The sequence below is a fragment of the Caretta caretta genome, chromosome 5 (genome assembly GCF_965140235.1).
Source record: "Caretta caretta isolate rCarCar2 chromosome 5, rCarCar1.hap1, whole genome shotgun sequence".
NCBI classification, from domain to species: domain Eukaryota; kingdom Metazoa; phylum Chordata; order Testudines; family Cheloniidae; genus Caretta; species Caretta caretta.
Window position 1 is genome coordinate 19089930 of NC_134210.1, and position 22817 is coordinate 19112746.

The window sequence follows — 22817 nt, forward strand, 5'->3', positions numbered from 1 at the left end:
TTACTCGAACAGCTTAGCATCAATGAAATGTAGAAGGGCTGTAGCATTGTGAAATCAGAACAGTGAGTTCTGAATGCTGATAGCTGGAAGGGACTTGATGGGCTACCAGATCACAGCCAGCCAATAGTGACCTGAACAATCCAGAGAGAAAAGGTGACATACATACAATGGTCCTAAATCTCAAATTAGATCTGTCTTTGATTCCAGATGCTTAAAATTTATACCAGGAGAGTTCACTATCAAGGGAAATGTTCTTATCACAATGAGTGTAAGACAATGAGACTACTTCCTAGTTAGGATGAAACAGGGATAATGTTAACAGGTCTCATTACTCAAAAAGAAAAGGAGGAAGTGATGAAGAGAGCTGTAGCTCACGAAAGCTTATGCTCAAATAAATTTGTTAGTCTCTAAGGTGCCACAAGTCCTCCTTTTCTTTTTGCGGATACAATCTAACACGGCTGTCACTATGCAAGGTCTCATTACTGATTTTCAGAGGCTGCCCATTGTTTGAGCTATACTGACCTCTAGAGGCTCTCTCCTCTCTTTAATCATTTTATTTTTCTATACAATCTCCTCTACGGTAAAGTTTCCATCGTCAAAAAGGGGGAATTAGATGAGGAAGGGAAAGTTGAAATCAGTGTGAAAATCTATGATGAGGAAATCTGAGCCAAATATGCCATGCTATTTTTCATTAGCTGTGGCTGTGCAAGATAATCCTGCTCCAAAGTAAGTGAGAAACTTGGGAACATATTATGAATCTTAAAAAAATCTCAGGTTCCTGCTTTTAGCCACTGGACTACTTCTGTATATCCCAGCAGAGCTGCCGAATGGACCAGGAACGTCCTGACATTCTGTAGGAGCCAATGGAATGTTCATGGCTGGTGGAGATACAAGCAGGAGCAATAGAGAATGAGGACTGGGAAAGTCATTCATAATGATCCTTGTACCTAGAAAACAGCCTGTTTTCAGGTTAAAGCCAGAGGGTGGAGAGAGATATTTTTATCCCTTTCATCATATACCCATCTGCAGGGACTCCCAGGGAAGAAATATCCACAAGGAGCCCCTCACAGAGCTTTCCCCCCCATTCTTTTATCAGGGTGAGGTGCTGTGGCCCATCCTTGCAGAAGCCCTGTGCCTCCTCACAAGTTCTGACCCTGACATCCTATTCCTTGGCGCCCTGGCAACATGACTCCATTGGACCCAGGCTTCCGTGTCAGGGATTTCCTCTGGCCATGATGGCTTCTAGAACTCTAGAAGGAACTCTGCAGAAAAGAGAGCACAGAGCCCTGATTTACTAGCCTTTGCTGCTTAAGCTGCATGGGGCTGGAAGTAGTGAACCAATGTACACCCTTCCCACCACTGCCCATCCACATCTCCCTCTGGTTCACCAGTCCTTGTCCCACAGGGACACTGGACATACAGAGTGCCTTCTGAGAGCAATGGTGCTGTGGGGAAGATGTGAGACCAATACTTTGGAAACTGTTTGTTTCCCACCCTCTTCCTCTTGTGAATGAGGAGATCCACACAGAGATATTCTCTCCACGTGCAGGCCTAGGGAGAATAACATGGGCCAAAATTTTTCAGGTGGCTGGATACCACCTTACCTGGGCTGTTTACTGATAACCAGCTAGAAGACCAGTAGCAATGCTGGCAATCAGCCAGCTGGCAGATAAAGGCCTTCCCCAACACTGAATATCCAATGCCACAACCCTCATCAGCTGTTGCCAGAACCTTATGTTGAATGTAATGATTGGGCCAAATTCATCACTGGCATAAATGGATGCAACTCCATTGATTTCAGGAATTACATGTCAATGGAGCTGTCAGTGGTGAATTTGGTCCATTATTATATAAAAGTTTGCCTAGAGTCTGAATGCAGCAACACAAAACAACAACAAAAAAAGCATTAAAGATGCAACCAATGTCAGCTCATTGAAGTTAGAAATTTCTTTTTAAACTTCTCGGAGAAGTTATCAACTTTTACGTAGAACATGGGGAAAAAATTCTAGGAATACAAATGAAAGATGAAATACTGGCCTCACCAAGGTCAATGGCAAAAACCCACATTGACAACAACAGAGCTAGGATTTCACCCTAACCGTTTTAGTCCAGAAAAAAGACTCGTCTGCATTATTTCACCCTATTTTTCAACCTGAATTTTACAAAGAAATAGATGGTGCAAAAACAGTGCTTATTCATCTGCCAAAACATGAGCATCTCTCTTTAAATTGCAGCTCTGATGTCTTTATATGGAAAAAATAAAACTACAGTTAAAACATGAGTGGTAAAATAAAATATAGTTTGTAGGGTTCTCAGTTACTCCACACACATTCAAGGTAAAAGATGATTTCTAGTGACACTGCGGCACTGCCGACTGAAAATGCTAGAATGAAGAAAACAAATGGCAGTAGGTCTCACTCACAAGTCAAATGAACCATAGCATAAATTTTAATGCATACTATTATTAGCATTTGGGAACAGTCCTGACTGCATCCTACACTCCTTTCCCTGTCAGTTTAAGTAACATTACAGTATCTGTCATAAGTTGGAGAACAAAATACCCCACCTCCCAGTTTTAAGTAAAAAGGTCTGAAATGCAAGGCATCAGCCACCTGAAGCATTCAATACGTGTTAACAGTAGCATAAACAAGCCATAAACCACTAGTTAAACAATTACTATTAAGAACAACCTTCCTTCTGAATGAGCTGCATCTGCATTTAGGTCTTACATTAAACACATTTAGTTGGGATAGTTTCCTTAAAGTCATCCCTGTGCTGGTTTTATTTCATTTACTTTCACTGTTCACATGAGTGCACATCATGACTTTGTATTTTGGTCTCTATAATGAGAATGCATTGCACAGCAGCACAGAACTAAGCCTGGATTGGATTTCTGTAGGATTTTTATGAGCTTCTTGCTCAATAAAAGTTATCTAGAAACCAGAAAAACTGCATTAGAAATGGTGGAATTTAAGATCAACTCCTAAAACTAGCAGAGTTTAATACACATTCTAAAGCCCCTAGAAATTTTATTCACCATCAAGTCTTATATTTTACATAAAAAGTTACTGTGTAGAACAGCATATTTTCACCTCTTGCAAAGAAATCTTAGTAATCAGATTTAACAGCTCTCAGACTGATGAGGTTCTGATCTCACAGGAGTATAGTTTAGAAGTAGGCCCCAAATCTCCTCTCACTATCATCCTTCTCAAAAAGAAAAGGAGTACTTGTGGCACCTTAGAGACTAACAAATTTATTTGAGCATAAGCTTTCGTGAGCTACAGCTCACTTCATCGGATGCATTCTAACCTTCTGAGCAAATAGGACAGTTTGGGTGGGAGGAAAGAGATTAAAGGAAGCTGCTGTATCTATGACACTTTTCTACATGTCTTTTGACCCCAGGAGGTTCCTTCTAAAGTTGAACAGGGAAAAAGCTCTGCAAGGCAGGAGGAAACAAAGCCAGGAACGGGGCCACTGAGCACTGGTCTCCACTATGCCCCCAGAAACTCAGGGGGATTGCTCATGTAAGACATTACTGACCCCATGTGCATTATCTTAAGTGTAAAGAGACACTAAGTAAAATAAAAAGAAAAGGAGTACTTGTGGTACCTTAGAGACTAACAAATTTATTTGAGCATAAGCTTTCGTGAGCTACAGCTCACTTCATCGGATTCATGTAAAATAACTCTCCCAGCTTGAATAACAGGTGTGTGGCAGTTGCCAGCAGACAGCTATAAGGAAGCCAGGGAAGCGAGGAGGCAGTTGACCTTCAAACAGGTCTGGCTTTCTTCAGGCAGCTTAGTCAAGAGGGAAGGATGGGTGGGGAGGAACCCATTCCCTTGAATTGATTCATCAGAACCAAGACAAAGTTCCCAAAGTTAATCCACTTAAGTAAGGAACGCTGTTACATCTATCATTAGAAGTCCTTGCAATTTGTCTACTTAGATTGTAAATACTGTAGGTCAGGCACTGTGACACCTAGTGTATTTTGTATTGCATTGAGGATGTTGTTACTGCTCACCCTTTGCCATTACAGTTTATATTTAACCTCTGTCCTTTCAAAGCAGGACCTCCTGAAGCCATGTTGCCTACTTATTTTTTCTATTCTTTCTCAGAAGAAATTTATATTTATGTTGTACTTTAGCTGTATTTTCTTTCAGGTGAAAATCCAGCAGCTGCTGTTAAGTTCAGACAAATTTCCCCCAGGCCCTGCTTTGGGCAACAAAAGCATATATGGACATATATGCCTTTCCCCAGCCTACCAATCTCAGCTGAGAGAACAAGGAGGCAATAGACACTGGAACTGGGAGCAGGGACACAAATTCGTTGCTTGCTCTACCCCATAACAGAACAATTTTCAGTCGCTCTGAATATAATCATTTATTTATCTTTACAGTGATGATGGAAGAATGTACAGGTGTTTTCACTCAACAGCAGTATAAAAATCTGTTTATATACATTGAGTCACAATAATCTTTAATTCTCCTGATCCATCCTTGTTCTCCTGATCCATCATTATTATAAACCACAGGAAAAACAAATATTAAGTACAGGCAATATAATTCCAGTAGGTTTGCAACCTAGCGTCAAAAGCTCAGCTTTAGTTTAAGGGTACAGTTTGATATTTTAAAAAAGACTATTTTAAGTCGTAAGACACAAAATAAAGTTTGCTTTTCAAATAAGATATATACATCAAAAATAGGAGTCTAAAAAGGCATTGGTTTTAATGCTATTAGAAAGCTATATAAATGTGCATGGGTCCATTTCTTCTTACAATGAAAGACCGAAGGAGAAAGTGCCTCTGTTTTTTTTAGGAAATTCCTCCTGGGACAAGTCAGTGAAAGTACCTGTAAGTTAGAGAGAGGGGTAAACAAATCAAAAGTAGAAGTATTTCTTTGGAGAAATGATAGGTTGATCACAATATAAATAAGAATAACTTTGTTGAAACATATAGCTGTGTTTCAGTCACATTTCACATTAAGGGCCCACTTAGAAATAGTTGACAATAGTTGACAAGGCTAATAAATAGTTGATGTTTTAATAAATGGTTAATCAACTGTTAGAGTCCAACAGGTCAGTAAGTTACTTGTAACCATCTATAAACACTTTAAACTGATGCGCTTATAACCATCTAACTTTACTCACATATATATTTATAACATCTAACCCTTTACAAACTATTTACAAATATACCCTTAAATGTGACCTGCATTTCTATGGCATTTAGTTACATTGCTCCTTAACCTAATTTTTCATTTTTTGATAAATAGCTTCCATTTTATATATATTACATAATATATAAAAGTTCATCTCAATAACACATTTTCTTCCAGTTTAAAGTTTTTAACCCACCAACTATATACACAAACTGATCACTTATTCAAAAATCCTGCTTAAGCGTGCAGTTAAAATGGCTGTTAGAAGAAAACAGAATAGAAAGATAGCATGCCGGCTATGTATATGTAACAAATCCATTTTTCATGGAACTACAAAAAGGTCTATTATTAAGTTTAAATAAGTCAAATTTCTGCAGAATTATCCAATTAAAATAAGGATAATCATTATAAAACACAATAGGTCTATATTATAACCTCATTAATATCCATTTCAAAATAATTATTTGTTAGACAAAAATTTCATACTTCTGACTTATGTTTCTTGACTCCATAACTTTGACGTTTCGCAAATAAAAGAATGCTAAAAGTTAGAGAAGTATCTGAGTGCTTACAAAAATATTTATAAAATTTGTTAGAAGAGGTGATTTGAGTAGAACCAAGCAAAGGATGAAAAGTATGATCACAGTAATTCATTTAAATTGAACAAAAATAATTTCACACCTAGCCCATCTATTTCTCTCTCCCCCCCAATAAAAATCAAAAGTGTAGTTTTATATATTTTAGAAAAGTCAGTAATCTCACTCAGTACAAAGGACTAAATTCACTCTTGTGCAGTAGTAAGTGGTTCACTGGGCTTAGAATAGCACTTTCTGCACTAGCATGATTTTTACTTAAGTATTTTATTATATTGCATGTTTCTACTATTTCAGGACTTTTTTTAAAAAAAATCTAAAGTCTGAGAACCTTTAATATGTACCCAACTCCAATTGGCTTCAGTGGAAGTTGTGAATGTTCAGGAGAGCAATGTGGTTGCCCTCAAAGAGTTAAATGTTAGCTAAATAAAAAATGCACAAATACAAAATGGGGAATAACTGGCTAGGCAGTAGTACAGCAGAAAAGAATCTCAGGGTTATAACTGATCACAAATTGAACGTGAGCCAACAGTGTGATGCAGTCACCAACAAGGCTAATATCTCTCTGGGATGTATGTAAGACTCGGGAAGTAAGAGTTCCGTTCTGCTTGGCACTGGTGAGTCCTCAGTGAGGTATCCAGTTGTGGATGCCACGCTTGAAGAAAGATGTGGACAAACTGGAGAAAGTCCTGAGGAGAGCAACAAAAGTGATAAAAGGTCTAGAAAACCTGACCTATGAGTAGGGCCCTACCAAATTCATGGTCCATTTTGGTCAATTTCACAGTCATAGGATTTAAAAAATCATAAATTTAATGATTTCAGCTATTTAAAGCTGAAATTTCATGTTGTCATAATTGTAGGGCTCCAGATCCAAAAAGGAGTTGTGGGGGGAGTCACAAGTTTATTGTAGGGGAGGTTGCGGTACTGCTAACCTTACTTCTGCACTGCTGATGGCAGCAGCACTGCATTCAGAGCAGGGCAGCTGAAGAGCGGCGATTGCTGGCCGGGAGCCCAGCTCTGAAGGCAGAGCCGCCACCAGCAGCAGCACAGAAGTAAGGATGGCCTGGCACGGTATTGCCACCCTTCCTTCTGCACTACTGCCTGCAGAGCTGGGCCCTCAGTCAGCAGCCGCCACTCTCCAGCTGCCCAGCTCAGAAGACAGCAGAGCAGAAGTAAGGGTGGCATGGTGTGGTATTGCCACCCTTCCTTCTGCACGGCTGTTGGCACGGCGCAGCCTTCAAAGCTGGGATCCCAGCCAACGGCTGCCGCTCTCTGGCAGCCCAGCTCTGAAGGCAGCGCAGAAGGACGGGTGACAATACCACGAACTCCCTAAAATAACCTTGCGACCACCTTCTGCAACTCCCTTTTGGGTCAGAACCCCCAGTTTGAGAAATGCTTGTCTTCCCCATGAAATCTGTATAGTATAGGGTAAAAGCACCCAAAAGACCTGATTTCACAGGGGGAGACCAGATTTCAAGGACTGTGACGCGTTTTTCATGGCTGTGAATTTGGTAGGGCCCTACCTATGAGGAATGGCTAAAAAAAACTGGGCACATTTAGTCTTGAGAAAAGTTCACTGAGGGGGGACCTGATTTCTTCTTCTTCCCTTTATCCCATCATGTGGGGTTAGGTCCTCATACAAGCATCCGCCATCTTCACTTGTCCGAGACAGCACTAAGGTCTACCTGCTTACCATCATCTTTGATGCAATCCCTCCAATGCTTCCTTGGCTTTCCTCAGGGTCTCTTTCCTACTACCCTCTCCTACCACTTACCAGATCCTCTTCTTTCATCCTCTGTATGTGTCTGAACAACAAAGTTGTGCTTGCTGAATTTTGTCAGCCATATCACAGACTTTGACTTCCCTCCTAATGCTTTCATTTTGAAATCTTTCTCTTTGTGTAGCTCGTTTTATAGCATAGAGACATCTCATCTCAAAATACCTGCAGGAGTTGAACCTGCCATCTCTTTACTGCCATGGTTCTGCATCACACAGCACTGTGGGGCACATCATTGTTCTATACTGTTAGGCTTCCAGTTTCAGTGGCATATGCTTGTCATAAATAACACCTGAGATGTTATTCCACTCTTCCAGCACTGCCCAGTCTGGACTGTATCTCAACGTTCAAGCTTGCTGTCTTCCATAAACCAGCCACCATGGCACTTTAACTGGTCAGTCTGGTTTAATTGTCCTCTGTTAATATTTACATCCACTTTCCCTGTACCGTCTCTATTAACCCACACAATATCAGTCTTAATTGTGTTCAATTTCATAACTATGCCTGCTTAGCTGGTCACATCTCTGGTTTACTATTTCCTGTAGGTCTTGTTTCCTCTAGGGCAGAGGTGGGCAAACTATGGCCCATGGACCGGATCCGGCCCCTCAGGGCTTTGGATCCGACCTGCAGGATTGTTACCTCTGTGGCACTGCGGGCCCCACACCACTCTCAGAAATGGCCGGTTGGCCCCTGGTGGGGGTGCAGAGGGCTCCGTGTATTGCCCTCACCTCCAAGCACCACCCCCCACAGTTCCCATTGGCTGGGAATGGGGAATTGCGTCCAATGGGAGCTTCGGGGGAGGTACCTGGAAGAGTGGCAAGGGCAGCATGCGGAGCCCTGTGCCCCCTCTCCACCAGAGGCCACAGGGATGTGGTGCTGCCGTTTCCGGGAGCGGCATGGCGCGGGGCCAGGGCAGGCAGGCAGGGAGCCTGCCCTGGCCCCAGTGTGCGCCGCTGCCATCCCGGAGCCGCTCTAGGTAAGCGGCACCAGGCCGGAGCCCGAACCCCTCCTGCACCCCAACTCCCTGTCCTGAGCCCTCTGCCTGTACCCCACACCCCTCCTGCACCCCACACCCCTCCTGAACCTCCTGCTGCACCCCACACCCCTCCTGCACCCCAACTCCCTGCCGCACCTCGCACCCCTCCTGCACCCAACCCCCTTCATACATCCCGCACCCCTCCTCTGCCCCAACCCCTTGCCCTGAGCCCCTTCCTGCACACTGTACCTCCTCCCACACCCCACAGTCCCTCCCGCACCCCAAACCCCTGCCCCAGCCCTGCATGCAATTTCACCACCCAGATGTGACCCTCGGACCAATAAGTTTGCCCACCCCTGCTCTAGGGGGACCTGATAACAGTCTTCAAACATGTATAAGCTGTTATAAAACAGACAGTGATCAATTATTCTCCATGTCTACTGAATGTTGGACTAGAAGAAATTGGCTTAATCTGCAGCAAGGGAGATTTAGAAAATTTTCCCTAATATCTAACCTAACTATGAGGATATTTAAGATCTGGAATAGGTTACCAGGAGAGGTTATGGAATCCCTGTCATCTGAGATTTTTAAGAACAGGTTAAACAAACACCTGTCAGGGAGGGTTTAGATATACTTGGTCCTGCCTCAGCACAGTGGGATGGACTAGATGACCTCACCAAGTCCCTTCTAGACCTACATTTCTGTGATTCTATACATTATATACCATCGCTGAGTGAAAGAATTAGAACCCTTTTGTCCTGTGGCATGGGAAGTTATTTTAGAAAAATCACCAAATACATTTTTATAAAAGAAAAAAAAATAGAACTGGATGAAATGTAAGCACTTTGTAGTTCTGCAAATTCAGTACATCAGATAATGGTTAGGGACAAATGAAATCTAAGGAGGAGGAAATTATGAACTCAAGCAATTTTCACAAAAAAAAAGAAAAAAAAATGGAGAAATCATTAATTTTTGTAGAATGTTCAAAAATAAGTTTGAAGCCTTCTTAGATGTTAATGTTGCAGAATTTGACCACTGTTTTCCATCAATACCCACTTTCTAGTCAAACAGACTAGTCGCTTGAGTAAGGGTTTTCAGGACCGGGCCAAAGAGTCATGTTTTCTTCTTCTGTTGCAGTGGTATCCTGGACAGCATATTTCTGATATTCTGTGTTTTAGCATGCATGCAGAGATAGCAATTTAGTATTTTGTCAGCCACAATGTATGTTCCTTGATACTTGTATGGGACAAAACAGGGCTCAACTTTTGAGTGAGATGTAAGTGCCCATTGGGTGACTCAGTAACAGTGTTAAGATGAACAGCTGTTAAGATCAACACTGCTAATAACTACAAAGTATTCCTATCTCACAGAAAAACCACCTGGAGTTCTGGCTTTACCTGATCCTTTTCTTATGCATCATCTCCATTGTCCATTTCCACATCCGTATCTTTTGTTGTATCAGCAGCCCGCGACAAGATGTCTGCCATAAGTGCCTCCTCCAGTTTTTTACGCACCTGTTGCACCCGCTCTTCCTGTTTTCTGTTTCAAAAACAGAGCGACAAACATTTGAAACAATAGCAATCCGGTGTGTATATTAACATAGGACTATAACATTTGCCTAACCTTCACTCATAAGAAAGGGTTTGCAAGACTTGGTTTTTAGTCTAAACAGAAACATTTTAAAGCTGAAGTCATGAATCCTACTACAAAACTGACTTTTCACAGCATCAGGTAAAAGGATTTTTTGGATTTTTTTTGTGTACTGTAAATATTCAGCCACCAATTTAGCTCTCACAGAGCCATCACTCAAAAACATAATTGCATAAGTTCTCAGGGCTCATCGGTTGTCACACAATAATACACAACCTCCTGTATCACAATATGGAACAGAGGAAAGAACTATAAGTGCAATGCCAGACTACATTTTTTTTCTGAGGTTTATCAGTATGTACAGCAAGTGTATAAGAACACCTTCCAAGTATTTGTTTCTAAAGTAGATGTTAAAAGCACTATAGAAATCATGTTTTCTGAGATGACAGTTCAAACTTTTATTCCATAAATGTGAACTCTAATTTAGAGAGTTATAGTTTGATGGAAAAATTCCTCTAGGTTCTAAATGTCACTCCACACCTGAGAACATTTTTAAATAGCCACTAGTTTACCAAACCCCATAAAATATATTGGTCTTGTTTAATTATTCAACCTAAGTATAATGTAACAAAACAGTACAGTGACTTTTAAAAATTTTATATTATCAGAACTGAATAAATTGAAGTGCTAGTACAACAGGCAAGATTTTAAAAGTACAGTTTTTATCTGGACATTGTCTCTAATTGAAACTATTCCAAGTTCTATTCTGACTTCAGAGAAAAATGTTAGTTCGAAAAGCGGTTTGATGCTACGGAAGAAGCTGCTAAACAGACAACTGTGTTAATTTCAGTTTCTTTTAAGAAAAAGAAAACAAGCCACCAAATACACAGACAACTTACATCTATTAAAAATAAGTATTTTAAAACAAACTGGATGAAATTCTGTCCTGTGCCTTGTAGAGTTTTTCAAATTTTAAGAGAATGTTACAAAACCCAATTTAAACAGATCTCTTAGAGCCACAGCATAGAACTCTTAGCTCAGGGGGAGGGTGACACTAAAGTGTCTGCCCCCTTCTGATCCTGGGCAGCTCCTGGAGGCTGGAGGAGCCCCCAGCATAAATTATATAGTCTGGAGGTCTAAGTTACAGAAACCACTCTATATTGCCCTACGGGCTTCAGTGCTGCGTCCCCACCCCTACCATACCCCTCCTGGACTCAGCCCCACCATTACTTTGTGAGGGGTTACTCAGAAGGCAGTCTTTTGTCTGTCTTCTGCAGTGCCTGAACCAGGGGATTCTTTCCCTGGATACATATGGGGCTTTTAAGACCCTTTATGCTGCTCTGACCCTGGCATGAAGATCTCACTCTGCATTAACCTAGGTACTTTATTAAGCCACAACCTGCATATGGATACAATGTTAGAAAAGTTTGAGATGCAATAAGCTTCATTTCATGTTTTATGTCAAGTTCACATTGTGGGTGAAAGAAGGTCTTGTCAAAACTTGATTAAATATCTTTCTGCTCAGCACATCACATTAGGTTGGACTTTAGCAGTGTTGGGTACAGTAACAATGCTAATTAATGTGATTTACTTTTAAGCAAGGTGCGGGCAATATGAACTAGATCTCCAAAGTATAGGTCAGGAAATTCAAGAGATATAGCCAGTTAGGCAATGGACCTAAAATTTTTCTCTTACATTAGTTTTACATTGGTGTAATTCCATTTCCTTCAGATTTTCACTGATATAAATTGGAGCAGAATCATTCAGAGTCCAGTGCATGTCCAGATCCTCTGATGATGGCACTCTATGCCTTATAACCACAGCCACACCTAGGAAGTGTTCTCACTTGAGTAGTTCTGATCACTGAAGACTGTATTTTTCTCTACTTTCTCCCCACATTTTCCAGTCAAAATTTCTTATGTGAAAAATTTTCATTTTCCCATGGGAACTTTTGAACAGATTCAAAACAAGAATTTTTAGTTTCAAACTGACACTAAAATCAAAATGTCATTTTGTTTTGATTTGTTTTTTCAAATTGAAAATGACAGTTTAAGTCAAAATGAAAGAAATTTCTCATTTACATTCCAAAGTGTTTGTCTGAAACAAAAAATTCTTTTTGAAGTTTCTCCACAAGAAAAAACTAATTTTGCATCAGAACTGACGTTTTTCTGGGAAAACTTTCAGTTTTGACAAGATCATATTTTTCAGCAGGAAAGCATTTGCACAAAAAATGTATACCTAAATCACTAGAGCTGGTCAAAGGTCGAAGCCAATCTGGACTGTAAGAAATGTGTGCTAGATGGATACACAGAGGATCCAGTGCCTTTGTTTCCATTTGCGGTGGCGGCAAAGATACTAAGAAATCTGCCTCAAGCAAAGATGGAAGCAGGAGACCTGTGAGGATGTCACTGACACTGCTCAGCTGAGCTGAACAGATGCAATCCCTAGCACTCCCCAAAGTACGTCCCTCTCTTCCACAGAGAGCAAGAGGAGAATAAAACAAAGCAGCAGAGGTCAGTAGAAAAGCTGATGTAAAAGCAGAGGCAAAACTGTCTTTTTACTCTAATTTTCTTACTTCTCTCTAGCACGTTGACTCAGGCCTGGTCTACACATAAAAATTAGATCAGCACAGCTGTGGTGCCCAAGGTTGTGAAAAATTCACATCCCTGAGTGCCGTAGCTATGCCTACGTATCCCCTGGTGTAGATACAGTTAGTCAACAGAAGAATCCCACTACTTGGAAAGGTGGGTTACCTACAGCGATGGAAAAATCCCTTCCACTGCTGTAGGCAGCGCCTACAGTAGGGTGCTACTCAGTGATGAGCTGCCAAAATCTTAACAACCAGTTTCCTATAAAAAATTCTTATTTAAGGGATGTGCCCCAGTATGTATTTTTTGTACCAACAGGGTTACCATACGTCCATATTTTCCCGGGAGGAATTTTAAAAATTTAAAAATTCCTCCCGGACGGCGATTTAAGAACCAAAAAGCCTGACCCGTCCGGGAAAATACAGCTGTCTAAAGTTCTTTTTTAAATACCTGCCTAAAGTTCTTTTTTAAAAAGATGGGCCTGAACTAGAAATGACCTCCGTTTCACATGTGTGGGTCCCCGCCACTCCCTGGGGGTGTGCTAGGGTGACCAGATGTCCTGATTTTATAGGAACAGTCCCAATTTTGGGGTCTTTTTCTTATATAGGGTCCTATTACCCCCCACCCCCTGTCCTGATTTTTCACACTTGCTGTCTGGTCACCCTAGGGTGTGCACATGTGTGGGTCCCAGCTGCTCCCTGCCCCTCTCATTGAAGCAGGTGTGCAGGGTTACTGCCCTGGGAACTGCACAGCACCAGTGGACGTGGGGCCAGCTGCAGACAGGGGCATGGGGCACGGCTAGCTGGAGGCAGGGGGTGCAGGGCTGGCTGCGGGCAGGTCAGGGGGTGCAGAGCTGGCTGGAGACAGGAGGGTGCGGGGTTGGCTGGAGGCAAGGGGGTGCGGGGCTGGCTGCGGGCAGGGCAGGGGGTGCGGAGCTGGCTGGAGGCAAGGGGGTCTGCACAGATCATGTGAAGCAGTATCAACCAAGAGTTTTATACTCTGATGCTGGTCAGCTCTTCTGTACCTACTGTAGATGACAAACAGTGTCTTGTCAGGCATTTGCCAAAAGAGAAAGGCACAAACCCAAAGTGAAGCGAATGCTTTACTTGAGAAGGAAAAAAAAATGGTGACTTTCTTGTTTCAAAATTCCACTGAAAACCCAGAAACATGTAACTTCCTACTTTGACTAACAGGGGTGTTTATTTGCACAAATATTGCTCTTAAAGAACTGGACAACCAAAACCTATGGGAATTTTTCAGACAGAATGTAGCAAATGATGGAAAAATTCCTTCATCAACTCAGCTGTGACCTAAAGTGTCACAAGCAGGAGATTATGGAATTGGTGAAGCAGTCTAGATGCTTGTCCTTGGCCACTGACCTATTAACTAGTACCCAAGATCAGTTGTGTTACATATTTTGTTTGTTTTGCAAGGCCTAAATGGTGAAGACACATCTGACTTGGAATTGAAAGCTGTCCTCGCTGATCCAATTTACCTATAGTCTGTTAATTACAACATCACTGCATAAACTATTGCAAGTGCTTGAATACCTTTGGGGTGGATTTTGATGGTATCAGTGCATTTAATCTCTGATAACGCATCCTATAATCAACTGCTTCAGAGATTAATGCCTAACTCAGTTCATCTTACCTGTAATGCTGGTGATATCTGGAGGCCCAATTTACTAGATTCATAGATTCATAGATATTTAGGTAAGAAGGGACCATTATGATCATCTAGTCTGACCTCCTGCACAATGCAGGCCACAGAATTTCACCCACCACTCCTGCGAAAAACCTCTCACCTATGTCTGAGCTATTGAAGTCCTCAAATTGTGGTTTAAAGACTTCAAGGAGCAGAGAATCCTCCAGCAAGTGACCCGTGCCCCATGCTACAGAGGAAGGCGAAAAACCTCCAGGGCCTCTTCCAATCTGCCCTGGAGGAAAATTCCTTCCCGACCCCAAATATGGTGATCAGCTAAACCCTGAGCATATGGGCAAGATACTACGGAAAATTCTTTCCTGGGTAACTCAGATCCCACCCCATCTAATAATATCCCATTACAGGCCATTGGGCCTATTTACCATTAATATTTAATTACCAAAACCATGTTATCCCATACTAGATATTGACAAGCTAATAGGCAATAGTCAAAAAGGTTTTAAACATTGTCTGAGCAGAAAATTGTGTTTTAAAGAGCAATGTGCAAATCACAGTCCAGGCTGTGGGTTCCAATCTTCCTATAAAATTGCCTCTTAGCCCAGGTGAGCAAAGATGGGGAAGCTGGTATGCTGCTACTGAACACCATGCACAGTACATGACTTTTTACTTCAGTTCTGTGGAGGAGCAAATGAAAAATATGCCAAACACAGAAGTGTTAACGGAGCTGAAACGTCTGTTGAACCATTCAGGAAAGTTACAGATTCAACTTGACTTAATCACAAGGAATGGCAAAGAGCTTGTTAATTTAATCAAATAGTTTGAAAGCCATGAGATTTGTGTTCATCAGTTATACAATAAAGTTGCTGGCTTAACACTTATCGAGCACTTACAGGTGAGCAACGCAGCAGCAGTGCAGGGATTCAAAACCAATGTATTAAAACTTTTATGGAAATTACAGACTTAAACGACCGAAGTAAAATTCTTTAGCCTTTTTCTTAAAAATCAGTACTTTCTACTGATGGAAAAGCAGAACAGCAATGCAAAAGTGCCCTCTGCTGGTAGTTATACAAAATATTAATTACACATAAGCAGCTTGTAATTATTCATAATTAAACCTCTCTTCCACTAGGAAGAAAAAGTAAAAACCCTGACTCTAGGTTATTTGACATTCTTGCTGCAAGTTTCCTAGTGAAGCTGAAAAATGTTTAGTCCTGAATACTAAAGATGTTAGATAACTATTATGAAATGCTTTTGTAAGTAATACTTTATGTTTTTAATTTAAGGATTTTGGATTGAGTTTCGAATACGGCTGCATTTCTCTCTTTGGAGCAAATAAAATATAAGGTTGCCTGTTTTTAAATAAATACCTTTCCCAGTTTCAATGAATTCATCTTTAAAAAAAATAAATAATAATAGAGTACATGTTGAAGGCAAAATACTAGCTCTACTGAAGTCAAAGGGAGTTTTGCCATTGACTTCAGTGGAGCCAGAATTTCACCCTAGGAGCTTTTGTGGATCAAGACAGGACACACAGGTCACTGAACATATGTTCTGGTGGCTATTTTTCTTAACTAGAACCACACAACACGGCTACTTGTATATGTATGTGGTGGGCAGAGGAGGTAGGAAAGTATTACACTGAAGAACATAAACTGTAAGAATGTGAATGGCTGGGGGAATATGAAGAAGCCAAACTCTCCAAAAATCAAATTACAATTAGGTTATACTAGTTTTAACTGTAGCAAAAATGCTACGGCAAGAAACCATGTCACGCCTAAATAACGGCAATTCAAGATCAACAGTTTCAAACTCTGAACATACTTTAAATAGATTGTTTTGTTTTCTTGTACAATCAACTATCTAGCTTTTTATACAATGGGCCTAGCATGATTTTTACATTTATACACTTTGTTCCATAGATACAGAGGAGAACACAAAATAAAGTGTTCTTTTAGGCAAATGCTGGTTCAAATAACTGTACATAACCACACTACAGTGTTGTTTGAACTTCCACCTATGATTTCCCCCCTCACTTTTTCCATACTGTGAAGGCCAATACAGCTCCATTTGATTTACTTTCTTGTTTATGTACCAGAACTGCTGTATTTGTTCTGTCAGCAAAAATGTACACTGCTGTAGAAATAGCCGTTAGCTGCTGTTATAGCAGAAGCACAAAATATGTCCCACAAAATTAGTGCCTTTTCATTTGAGACCAGTTTTTGATTTACAACCCTCACCCCATCCCAAACACACAAAGCAGTATATTCTTCATCCTAACATACAATAGGGATGGATATTCCACTTCTAGGCAAGTGTTTACAATTTCTGTAGGCTCTAATACCTGGTAAGTAGCCTCTAATAAATTTGTAATGGTGGTAATTATCCTAATAAAGAGTTACCCAAGGCTCAAACTGGCAATAATTTTACTCTGTGGAGGTAGCTGTTATGCTTGGTCTTCAAAATTCATAGCCATTACTTGCCTCTGACCAGGTGTGACCAAAGCTTTTTCTCTTTATCCCTTAATTTTTCAATGCAATTAGTGTTTTTTAGAATTACCACCTTTTTTTGCAGTGTTATAACAGATAGGCTATATTAGGATGCTACCTTTTACACTGTTTTAGTTTCATAAATGGTCTTTGTGTGAAGTTTGCTTTTCATTTCTGGCAGTAATAAAGGTTAGTTAAAATAATCATACACAAATGGGCAGGAAAGCATTCTGTGCTTGCTAGTGAACAGTCAAAAGGGCCACCGTTGAGTTACAAGTAATTTCAATTACTACACTTGCTGCTGCCCTCAGTCCTCATGGCCAACTGTTGTGATTTATAATTTTCTAAGAAGTGTATCTTCTCCTTTGTTAAGCTGAAAAAACCACACCTCACACACTGTCAATACAGGAAAAGCTGCCCTACTATGAATAAAATGCTGTAATTGTAACAATAACAGGTAAAATATTTTCAGACAGAAGTCTTATTTTTTAAGTTGATGTTCCTTTAAGGGGGAAAAAAAATAAATCAAACAACATGGTCTAGAGCTCTGGACCATGGACTGAAAGTCAGGAACTCCAGTGCCCCATGCTGGCTTTGAATCCAGCTCCCTGGGAGGACTTCAGCATGTCGTTTAGTCTCTCTAACTCAGTTTTCTGATCTATAGAACAAAGGCAATAACATCACATTCAGATTATATGAATGTAATATTTGTTCACTGTTTTGGAAATTAAAAGCATGACAGTGAATAGAATAATTAATCATTAATGAATCACTCCTAAAAAAGAACTCCGTTCTATACTACCCTATTCAACAGTATTCAGGAGACATCTTAACTGCTGGAAGAAATGTTCAGAATTCCAGGAGTTGAAATGCTTAAAGTGGTTAGAGCACAAAACTGGGAGCCAAAACTCTTGGATTCGATTCCCGGCTCTGTCAATTAGAAAAATTGGAGTGCAAGGCTACAAGGTGAAGAGCTTGTCAGCAAAAGGACCCCGACTCCAGCTTTTCCAGCCCTGCCTAGTTTATATATTGCAAAAAGCTAAATGGTGGCTAAAATAGAGCTCAGATTCTTTGTGGCTCAAAAACCATATAGAAAAATGGGTATTCATGTTTTACAAACAAATTTATCAACAAAAATCTATCCAAGGTACTTATTTGGAGCCCCCGTTTCCATTGTATCTGAATGCCTCATAGTTTTCTGGTAGGGAAGTGCTATTATCCCTACTTAACAGACCGGTGACTGAGGCACTGCGTGACAAAATGACTTGTCCAACGTCACAGAGGAAGTCTGTGGCAGAGTAGGGATTTGAACCCAGGTCTGCCAAGGCTCAGACTAGCACTCTAGCCATAAGAGTATTTTTTTTTTATTCTGTTAAATGCAAATATATTTAGGAAGCAACCATTTTATTCTGCAGTTTAACAGATACACTTAACAAGTTCCAATGGGAAGGTACATGATTCTGTTTAACGTTTTGGAATATGCTCTGGTTTTTCATTAGAGATGAAGAGCAAGCTCAGGATATGAAAATGCACATTTTACTGAAAATTTCATGTCTCAACTCCCTTACCTAATGTCCTCATCCGTAACAATGAATGCTTTGCAAAGGGGCTGAGATGTATTGAGCCACACTGCTGGGTTCTTTTCCACTGCAGCAGAGAGTTGCCCTGTGATAGGTGCAGAACTGGTGTGCAAAGCACTGGCGACAGCAGATAGGAGGGTCTCATCATTGTTGCCTGGTCCAACTCCTAAAATGTAAATTACAACACAATTAATTTATTTATGTCTTACTGTACACATGGTATGTATGACCTTAAATGGCAGACTTTCTCCTGTTTGCAAGACAACTATGTATAAGATGTCATCCAGATGGATGAGCATACACTTTAAGACAACATATCTAATGGCAATGATGACTATGAAATACAAATGACTTTGAAACCCTGTTAATGCAATTTTAACATATAGTAAAAACCGCCAAATGTCTTCTATATTTGCTATTTGTAAAGTGCTAACTTACAAATTGGCTACAGTTTCCTCAAAGGTCAACCAATTTAATGATCTGGGTTCCTTCTCCAGCAATTATCTTGTCTTCAAGTACATTTATTAATGTAACATTTGATCTTGAAATACAATTTCTCTTTGTAGCTTTTAACGTTAATCTATACCAGTATCTCAATTCTCTTTACTTCAGTGCCACAAGGAATGAAACCAATGCTGGCAAGTAGTAGTGAAGTCTTTCACAATTCTTTCAAATTTCTATAGAGGTCTCCAATGTGGTAGAATAAACAGTTACTAACTGTGACCTACAACTTACTTGAATTTCATATCAATTGCACTTCTGCCAAGAAAAGAGTACAACTCTTAAATGTTCTTTATATTAGTTAAGTAAGTAACTCAGTAAAAGAGAAAACCCTTTTGAGGAGACAGATGTTTCTGCCAGCAAGTGCATGTCAAGATCTGAGGGTTACTAAAGTAAATTAAAGTCAGAGATACATACTGTAACAGCTTAAGAATATTTGAAAAGCTAACTATCTTTTTTTATACATTCTGCTGACTAAGCATAGCATAGTTACTAAAGGCATACAGTACCTTGAAGTCCTTTAGGTAGCTCCATGGATTTTATAATTTGTTCACTTACATCAGATGCACTTAGGCCTTGTAGCCTCTTCTCCCAGAAAAGCTGAAAGATGGAAAGTGAGATTGCTTGTTAGCAAAGAAAAATATATGTGGAAGCATAGCACAAACAGAATCATGTTTATATTAACATAGAGTTTATTCACAACTAAAACATATAGGACACTTAAACAAGGAAAGTGATAACTGGTGACGTACAACTGCACCCTATTAAATAAAAAGGAATAATATCACTTTTTAATATCCACACCACTTACTACATAAAGACTGGGGCATGTTTATTCTTCCACTGATTATTCCATCCACTGATAGGAGCTTTGTCATTGACTTCCATGGGAGTGGGATCAAACCCTTAGTATTTTCTAATGAAAAAAGTTATCTGAAATACAACTCAAATTAAGTCCACTTTCTCTACCTCTGCCACCTGTTTGCCAGGCACAAAAATGGATTAGTAGCCTGAGATACTCCCACAGAAGGGTACAGATTCCTTCTTTCTACTTCTATCTACCAGTGTTATGACTTTTAGGAAATGTCTACATTACGTTTTGAAATCTGCGGTAGAGTCTCAGAGCCCAGGTCTATGGACTCAGGCTCACAGAGCTCGCACTAAAAACAGCTGTATGGATGTTGAGGCTTAGGCTGGAGCTTGGGTTCTGAAACCCACCCCCTCCTTAAGCTTCAGGGCCCACACTCCAGTAAAGTCTACATTGCATAGCACAAGCCCAAGACTGTAGACCCAGGCTTTGAGTCTCGCTGCTGAGAGTTTTAAAAACACAGCATACACATACTCTTAGGCTCCTCCTGCCAGTACTACTGAGTTCTTAATACAATACTAAACCAGTCATATTAGTGAAGTTCACTCAAAAAATGAAAAATTCTCAAAAAATTGGCTAGAGGCAACCCGTGTCCACTCACTGTGGTCTTCTTGTACATGTATGAGTAGCCTACACTCTGGTTACGATAGAACACTGCACAATTGGACATATAGTCTCCACAGCTATCACCTCTGAACACTGAAAGCAAGTAGGAATAAGTTCCATTTTAAATAAAATTAGGCATTGACTTCATTCTTGGCAAGTTAGTAATGTACCACTTAGTTGGGATCTCCGATATAGAGCACAAACAGTAAGGGATTAGTGGCTATAACATTTGGTTTTCCCCCTCCTTCACCCACCACCTATCTTTGGAATTAATGAGTGTACTCAATGTATTCAGGCTTCCTTCATTAAAAAAACAATCAAGTTCATATTGAAATGCAATAAACTTCTGAACAAGAATCATTAAAGAGAAATCATTTTCTCAGGAATGGAGGGCACTATCCATGGGGAGGAAAAGGTTAACGAGAAAGTCAACTGTTTTTAAGCACTGACAGGAAAATGTGACAAGTAATTGCTCTGGGAATTCTTGTGCTTGTTCCATCATGACATCTGGACCAGTGGGTGAATGATAATTTACCTACTCTGAATGTTGCAAGTAAAAAGAGATTAACTTTCTACAGATAGTCATCCAACACCACTGCTCTCTCAACTGGACAACAAAATATTCATGACTGTTTTACAAATTGGATCTTAACTGAGTAAGACCTTTGGATCATCCAGTTTGACCCAACACTTGTGCTGATTGTAGGACTATTTGACTACAATAGTTCCACTGACAGATTACTCTAACCTGTTCTTGGACATCTCTGTGACTCAACAGTTTCCTTTGATATCCGTCACTCCTCATTTGCTCATACAACTACGAACACTTAATCTGAATCCTAAAATTCTTCCTGTGAACTCTCCCCCAATTTCTGAACTCTTATTTCTAGCTGAAGCTTTCTTTTCCTCATTTTCAGGCCAGGGTTTTCCTGTCTCACCCTTTTGTGAAAAAGATTCCCTCTTTAAGTTATAGCTCCCTCCCTTAAGTTATATTGTTACCTTGATGGTAGTTGAAGACAGATTATTTCCCTTGCATCTTATTTTTTTAATTGTATACATTTAGCATCCTGAGTCTTTTGTGTGTATTATTTGACACTCTCTGTATCATTAAAACATTGTATTCCAAAGAAGTGTAATAGATTTCCTCTAAGAACCAATACCACTCTTTGGATAAAGTGACAATGCCTTTAAAATTCTAGAACACTAAAGAAATCCATGTTATAGTTACTATGAAAGTGTAAGTAGCAACTCTATAACTAAGAGTACATTGAGATATGCATAAGCAGTGAAAAAGAATTAAAATCCTTCTCATTCAGTTTAATCATTGATTTTAGTCTCAGTTTGTCTCACAATAACTCTTCTGAGGACAAATGAGTTATTTTAGTAAATAGCAATCCACAATGAGTTATTTTAGTAAATATTAGTTTTTACTAAAATAATATTATTTTACTAAAATAACTCATATTTTGGTTATTTAGCAATGAGTTATTTTACTAATATTTTATATTATATAAATTATATTATATATTTATATTTATTAAATATTTTATTTATAATTTATTTATATAATATATATATATATATATTATATATATATATATATAATTATAATTAAATAATTAAATATAATTAAATATAATTAAAGTATATGGTGGCCACACACACCAGCTCCCTGTTTTGTGTAGAGTCAGGCAGGCACTTAACTCATTCCTGCAGGAAATGCTTTAGGTATCTAAGATGCTGGACTCCAGAATGACTGGTTCTTGTTTGTGGATTGCTATTTACTAAAATAACTCATTGCTAAATAACCAAAATATGAGTTATTTTAGTAAAATAATATTATTTTAGTAAAAACTAATATTTACTAAATATTTATATATTTTATAAATAAATTATATATATTTATATTATTTATTTATAATTTATTTATAATTTATTTATATAATATAAAATATAATTTTATATTATATAAATTATATTATATAATATTTTATAAATATTAATATATTTTAGTAAATATTAGCAATAACTCATTGCTAAATAACCAAAATATGAGTTATTTTAGTAAAATAACTGCTAATTTCTGCAAAGGAAACTTTTTAAAATGCTTCCTTTCAAAAATTGTGCCCTGTTACTCCAGCTAAACACTCAAGGCCCAAGAACTTCCATCTCCACCCACAGAGATTATATCACAGGGTATGTCTATACTGCAAAGAAAAACCTCCAGCGCTGGGTCTCAGAGCTTGGGTCAACTTACGTGGGCTCCCAGGGCTCAGGCTGCAGGGCTCAAAATATCAGTGTAGACATTCAGGCTTGGGCTGGAGCCTTGGCTCTGAAACCTGATGAGGGTCAGAGTAGGAATATCTACGCTGTTATTGTTAGTCCTGCAGCCCAAGCCAATTGACCCGGGCTCTTGAGATTGGGGTGATAGACT

General features: G+C 39.5%; 1 protein-coding gene across 2 annotated transcripts in view; it reads right to left on the reverse strand.

Annotated features, from left to right (window-relative positions):
* Positions 1-4365: 4365 nt before the first annotated feature.
* Positions 4366-22817, reverse strand: part of MBD2 (methyl-CpG binding domain protein 2) — a 53735-nt gene continuing 35283 nt past the window's right edge. For both annotated transcript variants that reach the window (XM_075128371.1, XM_048850631.2), the window contains 4 exons: positions 19419-19509; positions 18397-18574; positions 9900-10041; positions 4366-4847 (listed from right to left, as the gene is read on the reverse strand). In XM_075128371.1, coding sequence (XP_074984472.1) covers positions 9912-10041; positions 18397-18574; positions 19419-19509 — 399 coding nt within the window. In that variant the 3' untranslated portion in view covers positions 4366-4847; positions 9900-9911. The remainder of the gene's footprint in view (positions 4848-9899; positions 10042-18396; positions 18575-19418; positions 19510-22817) is intronic.